The 20,406-nt window shown below is 34.5% G+C and overlaps 1 protein-coding gene across 4 annotated transcripts in view; it reads right to left on the bottom strand.

Moving 5' to 3' along the window:
* LOC145668571 (cytochrome P450 6k1-like) overlaps positions 1–16,157 on the bottom strand; it is a 68,462-nt gene extending 52,305 nt beyond the window's left edge. Inside the window, exons 1-2 of one of the 4 annotated variants that reach the window (XM_081736572.1) lie at positions 16,098–16,157; positions 1,110–2,115 (exon numbers count right to left, since the gene is read on the bottom strand). In XM_081736572.1, coding sequence (XP_081592698.1) covers positions 1,110–2,055 — 946 coding nt within the window. In that variant the 5' untranslated portion in view covers positions 2,056–2,115; positions 16,098–16,157. The other 3 variants (XM_081736571.1, XM_081736569.1, XM_081736570.1) reach the window with 3 other exon arrangements.
* Between the last annotated feature and the right edge of the window lie 4,249 nt (positions 16,158–20,406).

The following is a 20,406-nucleotide window of genomic DNA, read 5'->3' as shown; positions in this document are numbered from 1 at the left end:
ATAATTAGGCTATATTTTTATTCTACAATACTTTGTAATAAAACCGTATGTTGTACTCCCCAGCAGCACAGTTTTATCTGTATGTGCAATAAACTTATATGTGCATATTTTTAGGTTGTACGATGTACATAATAAAAGCTATAATGAATAGTATCAACCCCGTCTCTCCAAAGTAGTCAACTGTTAAAATATATATATATTTAAATATAAATTATTAATACGATAATTATATAAAACGTTTCTTGATTAACTTTAGTTCTTCCTTCTTTGGTTCCTCCTCAAGTAAATAAACTATAATAAAGTTCAAATATAATTAATTTTTCTCCAGAAGTTCAATTTTATTCTGGTGATATGTAAAGTGATGAGATCATTTCTTCAGGAGCCGCGTGAATTTTTTGTCGTGTATTGGCTCTTATTAAACATAATGAAACGATATGTAAGCGCGGCAACTGGCTGCTGGTGCCACGCGTGGTTACGGGTTCGTGTGTTTGTTCCATTTATTAACATTGTATCATAAGCCGCACGTAGTTTCAACGCAGTATTTTACCGTCCCGTGTATGGTCACTGTTAGACCGTTGACCACGAACAGAATTAATTTTTTGCTAGAAAACTCAACTGAGGTTTCGAAAAGATGCTAAGACGTAAGTAGACATCAAGCGTTACTGGTGATACCTACTTAAGGTGGCGCGTCATGCAGGAAGTCACATCATAATTATGTTTCTAACGTTGGCAGGATTTCGCTACAGGAAAACGGCATATGCACTACATTGACGGCAAGCATATTAACTGAAACATTAGAAGAAATATAATCCTTTGTTTATGCAAACACTTTTTTTTACTGAGATGCCAATGAAAATATTCGAAAAACACTTTGTTTGAATTGTTTCTTTCATGTCCTTCTTTTGGAAAGCTTTGGAAAGAATCATTTCAGGAGGGCTGACTGACATATTCAAACTTAAAATGTCCGGATTTCGAAACAAGAATATTAAAAATTCACTCATCTATTCTTCTTGATCCTACTTTTATATTTATTCTTCTCTTATTCTATTTTTTATGTTTTGTTCTTATCCCGATTAAATCGTAGGTCGCTTACCCACTACTAGACTTACCTACTTCCGAGTTGTCTGATACAGAAGAAGTTTTATTCTCATCAACATCACGATCATCATCGTCATCCTCTTCAATATGTCCTGTCTTCTTAAGTTGAAGCAACAAATCCATGAAATCATTTCTGAGGATACCCGTTTTCTCTCGATAGTCCATTGTTTCCCTTACGACACTTCTGAAGAAATTAGCCTGGTCTTCGGTAACGAAACTTAGTTTTAAAAACTTGGCGATTGTGGGCATACTTCTCATACAAAAGATTTTTAAACCTTTTAAGAAATCAGGTGGTGCTAGCAGTTCTTTTCCTTTTAGTCGAAATTCAGTGTCAGGATTTCGAAAAGAATTACATTTAATACCAAAAGCACATGAAGCAATGACATCTGTCGTGTAATTGCCCATTACATCTTTCATCTCCAATATCGGATTATCTTCAATAGATTTCTCAAGATAATCTTTAAGTTCTTTGCTACATTCAACGACCAAATGCAACATTTTCTTCATTCTACCAGAACTAAAACTCGGAGTGAGCTTAGCTCGTACATTTTTCCAACGTGTCCCTTTCATATTGAGTAACATCTTTGCTTGTAGAGGATCAGCTTCTTCACTAAAATCACCTCCGTGATTCACAAAGTGAGCAAAATCTTTCACTAATATCGTCTTAATTAAATCGGGATCTTTTATCATTAATTGGGGCTTTAACGTCATATATATACCTCCGCATTTCTTGTCAGCAAACTCTGTATAAATATCTGTTAGAACGTGAATAAAACTTTGCTTTTGCAAAAGAACGTTCTTGAAATTGCCAAATGGAAACGAAGGTTTGGCGTATGGAACTCCTTTGTTTTTCCAAAATGAATACCTTCGTTGTACATAATAGTACAGGAAGCCAAACAGGCCTATTGCAAAGGTAGTTATATACAATAAGAAATTATTGGAAAATATGGTTGACATTTTTCTGGTTATTCTTGCTTCTTTAGAGTTTCACAAACAGTTGTTGGTTAAGGTTGGGCCCTTGAATGAAGAAAAATCAAAACACATTTAATTAATATAGGAGGTAAAGTCAAGTGTGACAGTAAAATTACGAGTATATTTATGACTTACAACATATATAAAGATACAATTGTAAAATCTGAGTAAAGCAAACACTATATTTAAATAATCTGTATTGTAGTTTCGGGAATATATCACTGCCTTTGTCACAGGCAAAAATACTCCCTAAAATCCAACCAAATCCATGGTTGGATATTGAATGATTTATTTGACAAATTAATTGTAAACGACGCTTATAATACCACTCGTCCTCAAGGAAGCGATCGTCTGTGTATTTATATACAACACCCCTCTCTATAGGGTTAAGTCTCCTTACAAATATTTATATTTTTAGAATTTGATGGAGATTAAGAGTAAATCTTAAGAGTTTTTAATTTACATAATGACACACATTATACGTCACTAGCGCGCAGTTATACGTACATTAATTTCTAGATTTGAATTCTACAAGTTACGTAAAATAAGACAAAAAACGATAACTAACTAAATATACATCAAGAAACCATTTATCAAGAGCAAATGCAATAATCTGTAAGAACGAAAGCTTACCGTACGTAAATCATACTTTTTATAGCAGAAGTTTTAAGTAATGAAATTTCCTGTGTAGAATCGATCAGCTCTAGATTGCCTCAGCTGCTGAGCTAGTGCTTTTCTCAAGGAGCAATGGCCTCATTTCGTAGCTGTCTGCGTCAATGCAACAGAAAACTTCATTGGCGCCAAAATTGTCTCAATCGTTAAAGCATCGTTTCTGCACGCAAAATTTTTGTTTGTGCGCAATAGGTCCGTATCTAGTTTAGGTGTCGTATCTAGTTTAGGTGTTTGCCGTATCTAGTGTAGGTGCCAGCCTATCAACAAATGCCCATTAATGCCAAAATGGTTCGTTGGTGCGTTGCTTGTGCTCGTTTATGGGGCGTTTACACTTGGTCGATTTAGTCGCACGGCTAAACCGACTCGTTGCATTTGCGACTAAATCGAAGCAACTAGGCCGAATCAGATCGATGGATGTGTTCAATTGTTTCAACCGAAATTGAATGCTACTTGTCGACTCGCTCTCCTCTGGTGGATTCGAAATCGACTGGCAATTTTAAAGATGTCCAAGCAAGCAGTAATTGGTTCAAATTGCGGTGTTATAGCAGAAGAAAATAGAACGTCTTTCAATTCAGTTGACAGTCGATTAGTCGCCTTCGATCAACAAGCGATTAAATTGAAGTCCCGTTTACACGGTCGATTAAGTTGAAAGTGACGTCAATTCAACTGAATCGAACGCAAATCGACTAAGTGTAAACGCCCCATTAGGTACGCAAAATTTTAGTTTCTGCACAATAGGAAATATGAGATATTGCTGTACTCGTATTTAGTTTAGGCATTAGTCCTCCACTAACTCCAATTGGCGCTAAAATTATCTTAATCATTTGTGCAAAACAGGAAGAGTGAGATATTGGCATATCTAATTTAGAAGGCAGTCTTTCACCATCGCCTGTACGAGCCAAAATTATCTCAATCGTTAGTAGCCTACATGCAAAATTAATTTCTGGACAACAGGAAGTGTGAAATTTTTGGCGTGTTTAGTTTAGGCGCCAGCTTCCCAACCAATCCCAATTGGCCAAAATGGTTTCATCCGTTGGTGCATCGGTTGTGCACGTTTATGTAACAAAAAATCATTTGTGTACGATAAGGAGTGTGAACTTTTGGCATATCTGTTTTGGGCACCACTTTCTGATTGGCGCCAATCAGTTTCGCCTCTTGAATTTAGCCTAGAAGAACTCGAAGGATTAGAGCTAAACTTGCACTATCCATAGCTCTTTGGTCTACAGTTAAAAAATATCTATTTACATTTAAAAAGGGGGCATATACATGAAGCATATCCTATGAAATTTATCATAATGGAAGAAAACTTGCAGAATTTACTCTCCGTGAAGCGGTAAAAAAAAAATTAAATTATCTTAAAATGTATTCTTAATGATTAAAATGTGTTCTAAAATCATTCGAAAAGTTTAATTTTCAACAATTAACTAAAGATATATAATTATACTGGGGCAAGGTGTCTTAAACTACCGGGTTGGAATGTCTTCTGAAGTTCCTTAAAGCTTTACCCCTGGGAAAGGGGTTCTCATATTTGTATATAGTATATTATTTCCCTATATTCTCTTGTATTTTATTTTTCTTATGATGTTAATATTTAATAGTATGTAAAATGACTTACATACATTGGAGATGCAATACAGTTAATTTGTAAATCTCATGTAATTTTCTTCTTTCAAAGAAATATATATTTGTTTCTTGTCATATATGGCGAGAGCAGGCGATTTATATTTCTCCATGTAATGCCACGATTGTTTTAATCAGACAAATTTTATGGATTTATTACCCTTTGTTCCCATGTATATGTAAATCAATAAGTTTATTATCATAATTTTTAATTGTAGGACGAAGAACTATGGGTCCTGCAAGTTAGTTCCAGTCATCCCATTTATTCTATGCTAGACAGAAGAGCGAAACCATGGCATTGCATTACATGGGGAAGTATTCTGCCTCTGCTCCCGTCAAATAGGAAAAGAAAACTTGAAGTGTTATGTTATATTTCAGACCTTTATGCAAGCCAGTTGGCAGAACATTAAGAGAAGAGAGTGAGATTATTTTACAGAGAGCTAACTTGAGTACATCCAACATTGTTTTCATTTTTATTGTAAGTTGAACACAACAGGTGTACACCTATAGATAATGTTCAGCGGTATACAGTACGGAGTTACAGTTTATAAATCTTTCTTCTACATACTAAATTACGTGCTCAAAATATTGTTTTACACTTACATCAAGTTCTACACGCATGTATCTATTGTCCGATTTCTTATGTGGATAATATTATACAAAGTGCACATTCTTATAATAGGCGGTATACACAATACATTCATACACTGTGATACTTCGTGTAATGTTTGTACCTGCAAGCTCATTTTTCTGTCGGGACATAATAGAAGATTTCTGACAGTAATATTGGTGAATCTATCTCATTATGTATAAGTTTACCTTAAAATACAAAAGAAAATTGAATTCTTTTTGGTTAAGAGAATGAATAAATAATTTGATAAAAGTTTATACATGATGTATTCAAGTATCCTAGTATGTTGAATAATGCAGAAACTTGGATTGAATTGACTATACCTGAAGTACATATTTTATGCACTAGGGGTCCAGATCATCGACGTGTACTCTAGTTTGAGACGTATATATGAATTACTTAGAATTTTAATACACTTTTACTACAAATTATTTTACTCTAGCGAAAGTCAATACATAAAGCAGAGTGATGACCATCTTCAGAAACTAATGGTTGATGTTCATGTCTCACTTCAATATAATTGATATTGCAAGATCTAACGTTGTGCCGAGTTCATTTTAATACTATATAGCGTTTATAAATTGTACAGGTTCAGATATCTATATAATCTTCAGCAAATTTTTGTAGAACTAAGAAAATCAAAATCAACTCCAGTTAGGTGTTATTATAACTTTAATATTCATTAGAAGAACTAATAGCCTTTCCAGTTGCAACAAACTACACAAATAATTATATTGATTATAATTAATATAAATTTAATATACAGAGATGTTAGATCCAGGTGAAAAATATATAAAAAAACACAAATAGAGAAGAAACATTATTTACACTAACTTTTATACATGTACTGAATATACATATCATCAAAGAATAGAAGATTTCAAGGGGGTAAAGACTGTTGCAGGGGGCTCAACAATCCCGGCCAACCCTCTACTACGGGCCTGGCTTCATGGAGTACAAATTATATGTTTTGTTTCATTATGACAATTTTTATGAAGTGTGCCAACTGTCACACTTTGTGTATGTAAATAGATAAGTTTATTTCTTTGGATTTTAATCGTAAGTCAAAGAGCTATGGATACTGCAAGTTTTGATCCAATCGCCTCAGTACTTCTAAGCTAGATCCAAAAACAGAAACCCTAATCGAAACCATTTTGGCACTAATCGGTATTTGGTGAAGCTGGTGCTCAAAAAAAGATAAACCAAAATGTCACACTCCCTTTCGTTAACAAATGATTGGCACAATTTTGATGCCAACAGGCGGAAGTGAGGGACTGCAGTTTAGACAATCTCTTCTCAAATTAGTTTTTGAATATCTTAAAATTGCTTTGTACAAAAGGGCCAGTTTTACGTTTGACATAAACGTTTGCACAAACGTTTGAGAGTACTTTGTGAAATTCAGAAGAGTAGGAGCTGTCTAAACGGACGTTGCAATACGTTACTCAGTTTTTTTTTTCAGTTACTTGGTAGAACATAACGAACGAACAATCTGAGCATTTTACAAAATACAGCTGTTTAATACTTACAAAGAATAACATAATCTACTAAACTACATTAATCTAATATTGAAACTGGAATTAATAGACTAGTAATTCTGGTTTAAATAGAGAAGAGTGGTGGAGATAGAAACTATACTTGGGGCTCTGAATCCCTATCCGAGAACTGTTTTCGTCATCCACTGGCATTTCTATTCTGCCTGGAGGGAAGTAAATTGCTCATATTCGGTTTTAATAGAATTTAAGGACGAAAATGAAACCAATTCTTAGGATACTGAATCTAAATCAAAAAAATCTTTCTGTCTATATGTTACCGCACTACGGAAACCGATATTGAAAATGAAAGAGTGGTAGAAACTAGCGAACATAGTCCTTGTATAATGTTTGCATATTTATGCATATCAATAGTTTGGAAGTCTAATAGCGCCCTCGAATCATAAAGTGCTTCGCTTGCCCAGATTCATAATTAAACTATCCTGCAGCTAGAGGAGCTGTCATTTTTAAAGCTCCAGTAAAATAACTGGATATGCACAACACAAAAAATTACAATACACTAGACTCTCGCGACTACGATCATTCCTTGGAAGAAAAGGAATGCCGAATTTGCGAAAGTGAAGAGTTATTGATTCTGTCTGAAATTTACTCGTAGATTAAAACATTACATACAAGTACTACTATACTCAATTAAATCTAAAGTTGCATACAGTACATTATCATAGAAAAAGATTTTTTGAGAACATGTTCTTGAGTTTGTACATAGAGTTTCACATACTATGAAATGTCATGTACAGTATTTTGTCTTCTTTTTTGAAGTCATGGTACTGAACTGTAACGTAAGCCTCATATTGTTCCTCAGTTACAGTATAAGTAAATACAATCGTTGACAGATTGTTGTATCACACTGTTGCGACGTCACGCGTCAGAAGTCAGATGCGAGGTCGAATCAGCCTGAGTCTAGTGTATAATAATCCATTTTTAAAACCTCTATATGTTAAAATCAGCCGAATATAAATATAGTCGAACTTGGTTATAAGAACCTCGTATTGCTTCGCCTTGTGTGCTGTGTCAAATATTCAATACAATGAATCTCACACCAAATGGACTTTGTGGTGGACAAACATCGTGTGCGTGGGCTTTTTCGGCGTTCTCCCGTTTCCTCCCACTTTATTCATTCCATCGTTGCATTCATTTCTCACCATCACCGTCTCCATTAGCCTAGCTGACATAAGCGTGGGACGTAAAACTGAAAGATTTCATTTTATTTCATTTTCTTTTCAATAGAATGAAGCATTTCCTTATAAGCTGGACTTGGTTACAACGACACTCGCTTAGTATAACGACAGTTTTTTTTTTTTTTTTTTTTTAGAAATTCTTTGCTGATATTATAATCGAGTCCGATAATAATAGTAGAAATAACTCTTAATTTATACAATCTATTTATACGCAGTGGTTTAAACAAGTATTGTCATGAAGAATAACTGCAATCAACCAACCAGCTATTAGGTACCGTGCGGGACACGATACATCTATAAACAGACGCACTATACACTAGACTATACGAAGTATAAATAGATTGGGCAGTGGGAATATTCCCGGTGGGAAGGAAAATAAAAAGTGGGAATATTCCCGGTTTTTTCCCTGGCATGTAAATTCCCGGGAAGGAATTTATTCCCATTTCTTTAGTTTATCTTCCACATTATAAGAACCATATGACAAATTTCTTTATTTTCATTTATTATGAATTAATTCCAGGTTTTAAATAATTTGGAGATTAAAACAATTAAAATTTGTTGACTGTAGTTTATATAACTAATAATATTATTTTTTAAGTTCCATTTCCGTTTGCACTAAAAATACCAAAGTACTAATTTACAAATGATGAAAAGGAACCAGTTTGTAAAGTAATGTAGAAATTATGTAGAAATAGAGATGAAGCACTATTAATACACCCCGAACCACTGTTAGTAATAGACGTCGCTCTGTCTCTTGTCTCTGACTCGAATTTCTGATAAGGTACTCGGACTTCTCCTACATGTGAATTAACGCATGAACTTTCGAGAAATAGGTGGAAAGAAAGGTCGTGTGTGGCAATGTTATGTGCAAAATTATAAAGATAAGTCAGTATCTTGCAAGTTGTGAACATAAATATATATGCGCAAATGTTGATAAAATGGTGACATGTGTTTCTGGCAGTTATCAAACCTAATACGTTTATAACATTTAAAAATTTAATATGTTTATAATATCAATAGTAGAGTCAAGTTTAGAAAATCCACTTACATATAAGTTTAAAGTGTTTAGCGGTGCAAAACTATGTCGAGTTACTATACATTTATTCCACATATTTACTTGTATAGAAAGTGAATATACATTTATGCGTTCTTTTTAAATATAATGAAATATTAATAAAATAACATAATACCGTTCAGAATATACATTTTAAAGAACCCTCTGGGGACAACAGTAATAAGATACTGTGATAATAATAATAATAAAAAAAGAGTTAAGCTTTGAAATCATAATATAGTAAGATAATGCAATTTTCTCTGTGATTGTACATAAATTTCCGGAAAATTCCCATTTTGGAGAATCTTCCCAGGGAATATTCACGAAAAATATCTTCCCGGGAATATGCCCATCACTAAGTATAAATACAATACTTGTATGTAATTAAAAGCCTGCACGGTTTTCTTTCACACAGTAAGTGCAAGATACACTGCGTATTTCAGTGAATAGTAGAAATTGATGCTCATATTGGCTACATTTACATTACCTCTTTCTAAAATAATGTCTGTGTTCGGACACACAAATATCTGGCACTCACAAGCGTTTCACAATTCACAAACCACAATTAATCAGCACAAACTTCTGATTTAATGTAACAAAGATTGTAAATATTTGAATCTTTTCTTGCGTATGGATCTTTGTATTCCTTATCTCACACGTGTCAGACAAAGATACGAAACACGTTTATCAGGTGGGTGCGTCCAATTTTCCAGTTACGTGGAAACAAAGATTAAATGTTGTAGGTGTTTTTATGTGACTTTTCCTCATGATTATCTGTATCTCCAAGTATAAATCAATAGGCCTATGCAGGGTGGCCCATTTTAATCTTTCCCCGGAAATATCTCGAAAACGGTTGAACATAAATGAACTGAACAAAAACTCAAATAGAAAATACCATGGGGCAAATCGAATGGCGATGTCGCGGTGCCCCCCAGGGCCCAACTTTAAAATTTTAAATAGAAATACGGGGCGAGTGACACCTCGTTCGGTAGATCTTTAAAAACTAAAAAGCGATGTGGCAAAAGATTTTCCATATCGGTCACCGTATTCAAAATGACTGCCAAGATATATTACCTGTATCAGATAAACGTCCAGTAGCACTAATATGAAAACGGTTGAACATAAATGAACCAAACAAAAGCTCAAATAGAAAAGCCATGGAGGCACGTCGAATAGTGTTGTCGCGGTGCCCCCAAGGGCCGCCGTTCATGGGGACCCAGGGCCCAACTTTAAAATTTTAAATAGAAACATGGGGCGAGTGATACCTTGTTCGGTAGATTTGCAAACACTAAACAGAGTTGTGATAAAAGAGTTTTCATATCGGTTGCCGTATTTAAAATGGCCGCTAAGACATGACACCTATATCAGATTAAGCGTCTAATACCACTAATATGAAAGCGGTGGGAGATAAGTGAACAGAACAAAAAGTGAAACAGAAAAATCACATTAAGCACGTCGAATGATGTCGTGGTGACCCCCCAGCACCATCTTTCATGGTGGCCCAGGGCCCAACTTCAAAATTGTAAGTGGAAAAAAACATAGGTCAAGTGATATCTCGTTCGATAGGTCTTTAAAAACTAAAAGGTGTTTTGGCAAAAGATTTTTCATCACCGTATACAAAATGGCCACCAAGACATGGTGCATGTATCAGATAAAACGTCCAGTACCACTAATATGAAAACAGTTGAAGATAAAACTCGTATAGGAAATCACAGAGGGTATTTATCATTCCACGCCTCGAGAATAATCCAACGGAGAAAAAGATTCTTAAAGTATAAGTGACATAATACTAAAGAGCAAATCTAATTCTTAGAAAATTATCTTTCCGATCTCTCTCCGTAAGTGGGTGAAGCGGAAATGAATGGCAAAATCTCAAATGAGAACCCTACTTTTGTTTGCAATAGATATGGTTTGTCTAAAACACTCGGGTGTGTAAGTGACTGGTACTGTAATGAACCAATATTGTGCAGACGGCTTTTGAGCAAAGAAACCAACGTTTGTACACGTTGTTATAAAATTGCATTATTCGACAAATTAGTTTCGCATTTCAGTTGATTTATTTTTGCACAAATCATTGCCTGCAATCAAAATGGAAGGTACCATTTAACAAGAATTTTACCTACTTTTTTTCCATTGCAGACTTCTATCTGTTATAAAAAAACACATTTCAGATAATTTTCTTGCGTAGATACAATTTGCAAAAACTAAGGTTCTCATTTGCAATTTCACCTTTCCTTCCCGTCCCGCTTCACCCACTTACGAAGGACGTTGGAACGATGATTTTCTAGGAACTACATTTCCTCATTTGCATTATGGCACTTTTGGCACTTTTGGCACTTTTATTCTAATCATCTTCTCCCCTGTTGCAACATCTTCGAGCCCTGGAATGATAAATACTCTCTGTGATTTCCTCTTATATTCTTGCTCTCTACCAGTTCTTTCATAATCATTCATTTTCTTTAATCATCTGTCTGCCTTAGCCTAAAGAGCATAGTATAATCGTGGAACGCTAAACTAAAAAAAAAAAAAATCATTTTTAAATTTTAAGAAGTTTGAAGCAAGACTGTGAAAGACAATTTCTAATGGTTGATTTAGTTGGACAGAGTCGTATCCTGGTGAGCATTTAGTTGAAATACAACAGCCTGGAGAGAATATTTGCTGGAAGATATTACAATATATATAACTTCTTAATAATGGGTATTTCATTATGTTTTTTCCGTTAGGCATGTGACATAATTATCCATGAGACATGCTCTTGAATGATGTTTGTGAAGTTTCTATTTCAGATATAATTATTAGTTTTTGCAGTTTTAGTAGTGATTAGTGACAAATAAAACGTTGTTGAAATATCTATTTAAAGTAAATTACATTTGTTTGAATATAAACAATGTGTAATATTTCATTAGTAGAAAAGCTTCCAATTGAGTGGGTACTAAATTGCATTATTCACGCATGTACTGTAGAGAATTAGAATGAGTTAAATGCTTTCTTTGCATAGCAGGTGACTCGTATAGTACAGAACCGGATGATTTTTTGTTGTTGTTGTTGTTGTGATAAAATGAGAATGGATTGGGACATTCTAGGCTGTTCTAGGTTACATTCTCAACTGTATACTTTACGTGGAAAGCATCTTGGACACCTATTTCAGCTTATCTTCTGTTTGCTTACTGGTAAAGAAGAGACTATATGTTAGGTTATTGCAAATTCTAAAGGAGCAAGTTGACACTTCGAAAGAGCTGCAGTTAATACAGTGGCTCATGTGTTTCCTAATGAAACCATCAGAGATTGTTTCTTTCATTTTGGACAAGTTTCGTGAGGGAAGGCACTAAATTTGGATTTACCACCTACGTATAGGGAGAATTCTGGGTTGAGCAAATGGATTTGAAGAGCAGCAGCGTTCTCAGCTAGATGTGTTTCCATAACTACAAGGTCCAAGAGAACGACAGTTTCTATATTATCTTATGGATATTTGGTTAGATTATACTAATACTCTGTGTTCTCTGTATGAGATGCAATAATTCAAATTCTCTTAGCTGGTTGCAGTTAGCTTTCGGACATTTTATAATTTATTATATATTTTAACGATGGATTCTTAGGATTTTCATGCCAATACTTATTTATTGTTTACTGATTCTTCTGATTTTCGAAGTATAACACGCTTAAATAACATTTAAGAAATTTCTTGACCTACCAATTGCTCTCTGGTGTCTCTTTATTAATTTACAGCCTGCTCTAATTATGGTACTTTCTGCTTTTGCAGCATGCTTTGGAACCATTACAACAAAGATAAGGAACGAACAACAAAGCACGAAGGAATGGAATTCTAAATCGTGAAGGGCTGCGTCGAGATACCATCTAAACATATTTTCTTTCATAACTGTTCTAAAATAAAATCAACAGAAAAGCGAAGAGCAAATGCATCTACTTAAAGTAGGGAATGCTGCAAAAAAGAAGCTTAAACACAGGCATTTGGACAAGAAGATTGAAACGCTACAGAATAAACTTTAAGCAGGAAAATTGGTATATCATATGTAAATGCAACTTCGCATTATGTAAATTTAGAGGCATAAAATGTTTAGGCATTTGTGATAATAATATACTAGTAAACTACATTTACGTATATACAGTGCGGTATTCTTAAATTATGCTGTGTTTCTTCTAGTTCGCTTTGTTTTCTTTGTAGAAATTTCCCAATATGAACGGAAAATTCCCATTTGAAAGATTTTGCTTTGCGTTGCACCATGCATTAGGATGAAAAAGGAATTCCTGTCTCAACTTAAGGTAAGAGATTTATCAATGTGTTTTCTAATATGGGTTAAGGGTGTAAAGGCAAAACAGGCAAAACTAAACAGGGAGAAATAGCTGTCAACTATACAATTGCATCAGAAACATTAAACAAGCTTCGTTATCAATGTGGTGTCTCACTGTCAGTTTGTAGGTACATATGTAAAATGTGATATATAAATTCAATATTGATTCTATTGCGACAATATTTCACTGTATCTACCTTGCCAAAGTTAAATATTTTCATGTATATAAACAGATCTTGTGAACACCAATTTACTCTACTTGGTTTATACATCAGAGTAAATGAACTGTACTAATCAACTTAAATCTGGAACTTCTGTTATTTAATACTAATAATTATCCATTCTCTTTTTCAATGACGAGATTTCAATATACTCATTTTGTTTTTAATCCAGATCAATCTTATTTCTGGAGGATAATAGTAAAACTCCGTTTTACACATCACTGATACTAACCGTAAGTACAGATTTGTGAAGTAAATAGTTATTTGTTTTCGTACTGTATATATAATCGTGTTCAGAAAAAATCATTTCCTGATTAAATTGCTTGTGCTATTAGCGTATTAATGCATTAATAATCAGTGTTCAATCAAATCACATTTTCTTTAACTTATAGTATTTTGAACTAATAAAGGTTTAGCTTGGATAGTCAAAGCAACGAATAGGGTCTATTCACTTTTCAGTTGAGAATGCACCACTTGGCTAAACAGAATCCTTCATGGAAAGATAATTCTATGACATTTATGTTTTAAATCTACTTAAATGGACAAATCAATTTGCAGATTATTGCAAGCAAGTTATACTTTTTATTGTAATTGTGTTCACATGAGAACTTTCCAGATCTGTAAAGTCGCTTCACGTTAGGGAAAGTAGTTCTTCTATTGAATTGGGGCAAAGTCTTGCCAAATATCTGGAGAAAGACCTACTGACAATTTACACATGTAATTAAAAGTATACAATATAATATTATGATAAGTAATGGAAAGTGACAAAAATAATAAGTACAATAAAGTAATAATACCTACGTAGAATAGAGCTTCTTTTTGGCTAAGCTGTTAGCGTACGCACTTTTAACGTGGGAGAGCCGGGCTTAGTTCCCGGTGGGAGCTCATGTGGTTCGGATTCCACGGTTAATCAGTAAATCCCCTATCCTATAGCCTCACTACTGAAAGGGACGTTAAACTTAAAATCAACTTAACTCAACCTAGGTAGAATAAGTGGAGAGTAAGTGGAAAAAGTTACAATCGGGAAAAATAGAACGTCACAACCTGGAAAGAAGTGCATATAGGAAAAGAAAGCTAAGAATCCTGATGCATTGGCATAAAGGTATCGGGTAAAGAAGAGAAGAGTATAAGAGTAATTTGTCAAAAATACAAATGTGGATAAGATAAAACTGTAACTAGATCAAAGTGTAAATATAAAGGAAGATTACCACTTGATCCCTTCTCCACACAGAAGGACGAGGACATAGTGTGCACACTAGGCAGATACTGACAAACCATTTAAAATTTGTCTGGAGTTTATTATTAATATTCTCATTGAATGGAATGATCTATAGCAGCGTTTCCCAACCGGTGTGCCGCGGCACACTGGTGTGCCGTGAATGGGCCGCTGGTGTGCCGCGAGGAAATCGAAACAAATTATTAATTCTATAGCAATCAAATTGCAAGACAAAGGAAAAATGTATATTTGTATTTCACATTATTATGAACCTCTACTATGAATCTACAACTTTAAGTTTCATACCGTGTTACTTTTCTGTTCATTTTTAATGTTAAAAAAAAGTATTTGTTATCATTGTTACGACTATTATTGCTTCTTTATTGCTACAGACTATTTCGTAACTTGAAATTTTAAAATATCATTCAATCCTTTCGACAAAGCGAACATGCATACAAATTACCTACATTTGTGTTTTAAAACTAAAAGAGATTTGTTTGTTCGTTCGTTATTTAGTGATCTTTCTTCTTAGTGAATGGTTGGATACAGTTTTACAGATTTACCACGGGGAAGAACCAGTGATTGAGCTTTCTTCTCTGTGAGAAGGAGATCAGTAATCACAGAAAAAAAATACCACGGTATTATATATATTTACAAATAATAATAACTATGAGTGTGCCGCGAGAATTCAAGTTACACCCATAGTGTGCCGCAAGTTGAAAAGGGTTGGGAAACGCTGATCTATAGTAACTTTTTAAAACAACATCAAAATAGTTAACAGCATTTCAGACTCCTATATGCTTTGAATCAGCAACTAGTATTTCAGATCTTGCCATTAATGAGATATTCGTGAATATATTTTAACATAGGAAAATACTAGATAAAATGTAGACAAAACTGTGGTTACTTACAGTCAGTACAATATTAATGGATGCCATTTCACACAATCTCCTATGCGTTTGTAATACCACAAAACATTGCGCTACACAATCACGTTACGAAGGACATGATTCATGTATTAAGGATCAAATATGTCCATAAAATAAATTCAATGTATCCTGTTACTGTTTGTTGTTCCCACATGATGCTTGCTTATATCAGGACCCATGGTTAGTTGCAAGTTTTCCCGGTAGGTGGTGTTATAATCGAACCAGTTACATATGACAGATCTCGCACAAGTGCCAAATACCGTTCAGTACAGACTTTATGTCAAAGGATGGATAAACGATTCGTGTAACACTCCAAGAGAGAACGTACTCACAAAACAATAAGTTTCTATGGATTTGATTATGCTTATCGAAAATGTATTCTAAGTTTTAATTACATTTGTGCCATTTCAGAAAAGATACTACTTTTCCAGTGGGCGAAGTATCTTTTGTATTGGCAATGTGTAATAAAAGATTTTCGTTTTTGAAACCCAAACACAGCTTACATCACTTTGGTTTCAACCTACCCATATAATGTTATAAAATTAACGTTAATGTGTATAAGTAACTTCTACCACGTTATTCTAAATACCTGTATTCAGACGCCCTGAAATACACATCAAATAATTATCACTTACAAATTACTTACTCAATATGTACTCAGACAAAATAATTTCACAGTGACCTTGTCACTCCTTGGTTGATGACATCATATTTACTTACGAGTCGTATGTATATATTTATTTTACAGTATGAGCGTGTGATACACATGTGTTATGTAAGAAGAAGATAGGACTCGCGCGTGTCGGGTGCTTTAGTACTTTTGACTTGAAGCCCATAGAAAGATAAAAGTACATGAAAAAAATGGTAATTTTTTAGACTTTGTGGTACTATCCGCAATGGGAATATTGAAACTGTAGTTCCGTTGACAAGATAATGGGAATTATCATTAAAGTTCCATTGTTTAGTACTTTAAGGTCTTGGAGTTTTTTTTTTTAATAAATATTTTCTAAAATAACGCAAATGTACCCACCGTTGTGCTTCATTCAAATGGAACTCGTTAAATCCCCAATATTATTATTTAAGATAGGGGTGCAGAGAGAAAGTTGACTATATGGGTAGTTACTATAATATCATTCCTCTTTCCCTTAAATTTAAATTTGACCATCGTAATTCTGCCACCTATAAATATTGCTTTTATTACTTTATTTTTCAGTTGGGGCCGCGGTGGCTCAGTGGTAGAGCGTTCACCTCTGGTGCTTGGGGTCCCGGGTTCGATCCCCGCCCCGCCAAGTGAACTTTGTGGTGGACAAACAGCGTGTGCGAGGGTTTTCTCGGGGTTCTCCCCCGAGCTCCTCCGTGGCTAAGCGGTTAGCGTACGCGCCTTTGGCGTGGGAGACCCGGGTTCGATTCCCGGCGGGAGCTCATGTGGTTCGGATTCCACGTTAATCAGTAGGTCCACGTCTCATATAGCCTCGCTGCTGAACGGGACGTTAAATTCAAAATCAACTTAACTCGGGGTTCTCCCGTTTCCTCCCACTTTCTTCATTCCACAGTTTCATTCATTACTCATCATCACCGTCTCCTTTAGCCTAACCGGCATAACCGTGGGACGTAAAACTCAAAGATTTCATTTCATTTTTATTTTTCAGTTGATTTTCTACTACAACTCGTACATCATTGTGGCCACTTTTTTTACTTGCCCGAATACAACATTCTGTAGTTTCCACTCCGATTTCCTCTAGTACCCTTCCACCTAACCTCATATTCCCAATGAATGTTTGTTGTTAGTGTTCCTCTGATTTTATTTTATACTATAACAAAATATAGTGAGCTTCCGGTTCCTAAAAAACGGAACGTTTTTCGTTTTGATCAATTTTGAGGAGGACACATTACGTAAAACATGAGACTGTTTTGGCTAAAACGAAACGTCTGGGATCCCTCAGTAAAAAGGGAATGTGGCGTTGAACTAACGATTTGATTTTCATACAGTTCACGGTATGTTATATGTGAATCTTGTAAGAATATTTCAAGTGTTGGAATAACGACTTCACATTATCTATAGTCTAAAATTTTTAAACGATGTACATGAATATTGCTAAAACTGGGGCATAAAGAGTTTTCTGCACAACATCATCTCGCAAATGCTGAAATAGTTCTTTCAATTTTTTCCCCCATACTTCAACCTTCATTGTTTCTAACGTAAAATGACTCTTCCTATCTGTATGTTGAATTATGTTAATACATTAACAAAATGAAAATATCTTTGATGACGTATTTACTGTCTTCGAATGGAATAAACTTGAAATAGCAGGGGTGATGCTAGAGAGATTGTCATACCATATTATCTCTAGACTTACAAACTTATCTCGATAAAAGAACGAATGACACTAGCAAAAATTGGTTACACTTGGATAAATTTCTAATTGCCTTTTTCATATATAATTTGAGGGTGTTGAATCCAATGAAACTATTATTACTTAACACATTTGTCCATGTGGTCACGACAAAATTGACTTCAAAGTTCGGATCTTTGAAACCACCGCTTATGCCAGTAGTAAAAGTATCCACACATGTATTCCTTTTTAATTGGGCATTTTTATACTAATTTGAGGACGCTGAATCCAAGGACGCCGATCCTGCAGAATCGGGGGCCCGGGCAAAGCTCATGTGGACTCCCCTGTATTTTTGTGAATATGTATTTTTATATGTATTTTTCTTGTTATATTTATTATTATATGTATTTTTTATGAATCCCCCCCCCCAATGTTACAGTGAAATCGGTGCCCTTGGCTGAATCCAATGAAACTACTTTTCGAAACATCCGTCCATGAGATCATGAGAAAATGACCTCAAAGTTGCGATATTTTGGATCAAGATTAAGAATAAGATTTCTAAACTTTCGGCATCTATGGCCAGGTTAACCTGTCATGTATGAGGAGTGACGTCTCTTTGCGATCACACTGTCCAATGAAAGGAAAGGAATAAAGGATTGGGGTCGGAAGGAAGCGGCCTGGGACCTGTATGTTACGTACCATCCCGGCATTTGCCTAGTGTGAGTGAGGAAAACCCCCACTCAGGATGGCTTGTTTGAAAAAAGCTTTTATATATAAAGTACCGGTATATCGTTTCGGACGAGTGTTAGGATATATTTTTTTTATATCCCACATTTCAGGTCACTTTTCTAGGAACCCCATGGATGCATATGTTTAAAAATGTACCTCTTGAAATTATTATCAAGAGTACAATTAGAAATTTATTCTAAAGTGGACGTCTTTTTAGATCGCGCTAGTTACTTGACTGTACCGTTTCATTAGTATTGAAATTTGGATATTGTGAACACTGATTTCTTCCGGCTTGTAATTAGCTGAAATGAAACAAACATTTTAGGTAGAAATAATTTTATAATGCATTAAAATTATAAGAATATACCCAATGAGAGATTCAACCAAACAAAAGGCATATTTTATACAAAATGCGTTCTTAAAGAAAAAAATATATATTATCCAAATGTCTTCTAAAGCGGAGGATTACTTTAGAAGAATCTAGTTTCTCGTTTAGCAAGCTAATTATTCACGAATCCATAAATTGCAGTCATAGAATTGATCCAAAGTGGGAAAGGTTATGAGCCTTATTACTACAAATTCTATACTATATTTGAGATAGTTGATAAGTTGTACGTATTCGTCAATTTAACATTGCAATACAATCAATTCTTAAGTTTATACCAGTCATATTGGTTTATTATTAGTGAAATTAAAGATTTCTTCACCTAAAAATAACTTAGACTAAAAATTTAATTAACATGCTTTAAATATTTTCTAAAAGTTTGAAACACACAATTCAGATATGTAATGTAACGTGTTATCAAGATATTTGGTAAACAACGTTATCATTTAATACCTACTTTAACAAAGAAAAAGATAATTTTGATAACATATTTGTAATATCTTAAAGCTAGTCCCAGTGTCTATCAGACTTTATCGTTGTTAAGATACGGAAGTTTACGATTTTAGTATATACAGAATCATATTTGAAATGTTGATAATACGTACTTTTTTCTCATGGCAACGGGGTCAAATTGAAGTATTCGTTATCAAATTATCACTTATATAGCATAAATAATTTGCAAGTATACCTGGGAGAGATCAATAGCAGACTCAATAATCCTTTGATATTCAACCCCATCCCCGGAAATTTACGCAAAACTACCAAACATCTATTTATTAAATTACTTATAAACAAATTTAAAAAATGATAAAATAAATAGATAGCCAACATTAGTAGTACTAGAACTACTAGTTGGTAGAACTTTTTAGAAAAAAATTAAAAGGGAATGGACCCTTCGAACGCGAAAGTCACTTGCATCCCATGAAATTCCAAGATAAGTGCCAATCTTAACCCCTGTTAACGAAATTTGACAAACCAAATATATTGATCTTTTTTTTTCTTTCTTTCGTCTTGCTGCACAGAATGCCTTAGTTCGAATTTGTAAAGGAAAATCACTGGAAATATTGTGTTCTTCACGGTGCCCTTTCATATGCCACTGTTCAATAATTCACTGCCTCCTGACTGTCTGAGAACCCCGTTCCATTTCCTGGATGTGCACAGAGTTGCGACATTAGACGCGTGACCTCAGTCCGTTCTTGTGTTGGTGAGGTTAATTTCCCACCAGAATTCAAAGTGAACATTTTCATTTGCACCAACCTAGTATGTAGTATTTGATTGAAGTAAACAATGTCGATATTGGACAATTTTGTTCTCATTAAAAAGTTGGTAGAGTCAGAGGCATCTTTGCTGCATTCCCTCTAAGTTTGAGATATTTACATACAGGGTCGGATACAAGATTTCTTGAAGGGGGTGCACCAATAACTACCACTACATTTGATTTAAATTTTTAAGTTTGTAAATACCTTTAGACATCTGTGGTGTGAATGAGGAATACTACTTTATTCAGT

The sequence above is a fragment of the Thermobia domestica genome, chromosome 13, assembly GCF_964235325.1.
Source record: "Thermobia domestica chromosome 13, izTheDome1.hap1.1, whole genome shotgun sequence".
Taxonomy (NCBI): Eukaryota; Metazoa; Arthropoda; class Insecta; order Zygentoma; family Lepismatidae; genus Thermobia; species Thermobia domestica.
This window is presented reverse-complemented; position numbering and strand designations above follow the sequence as displayed.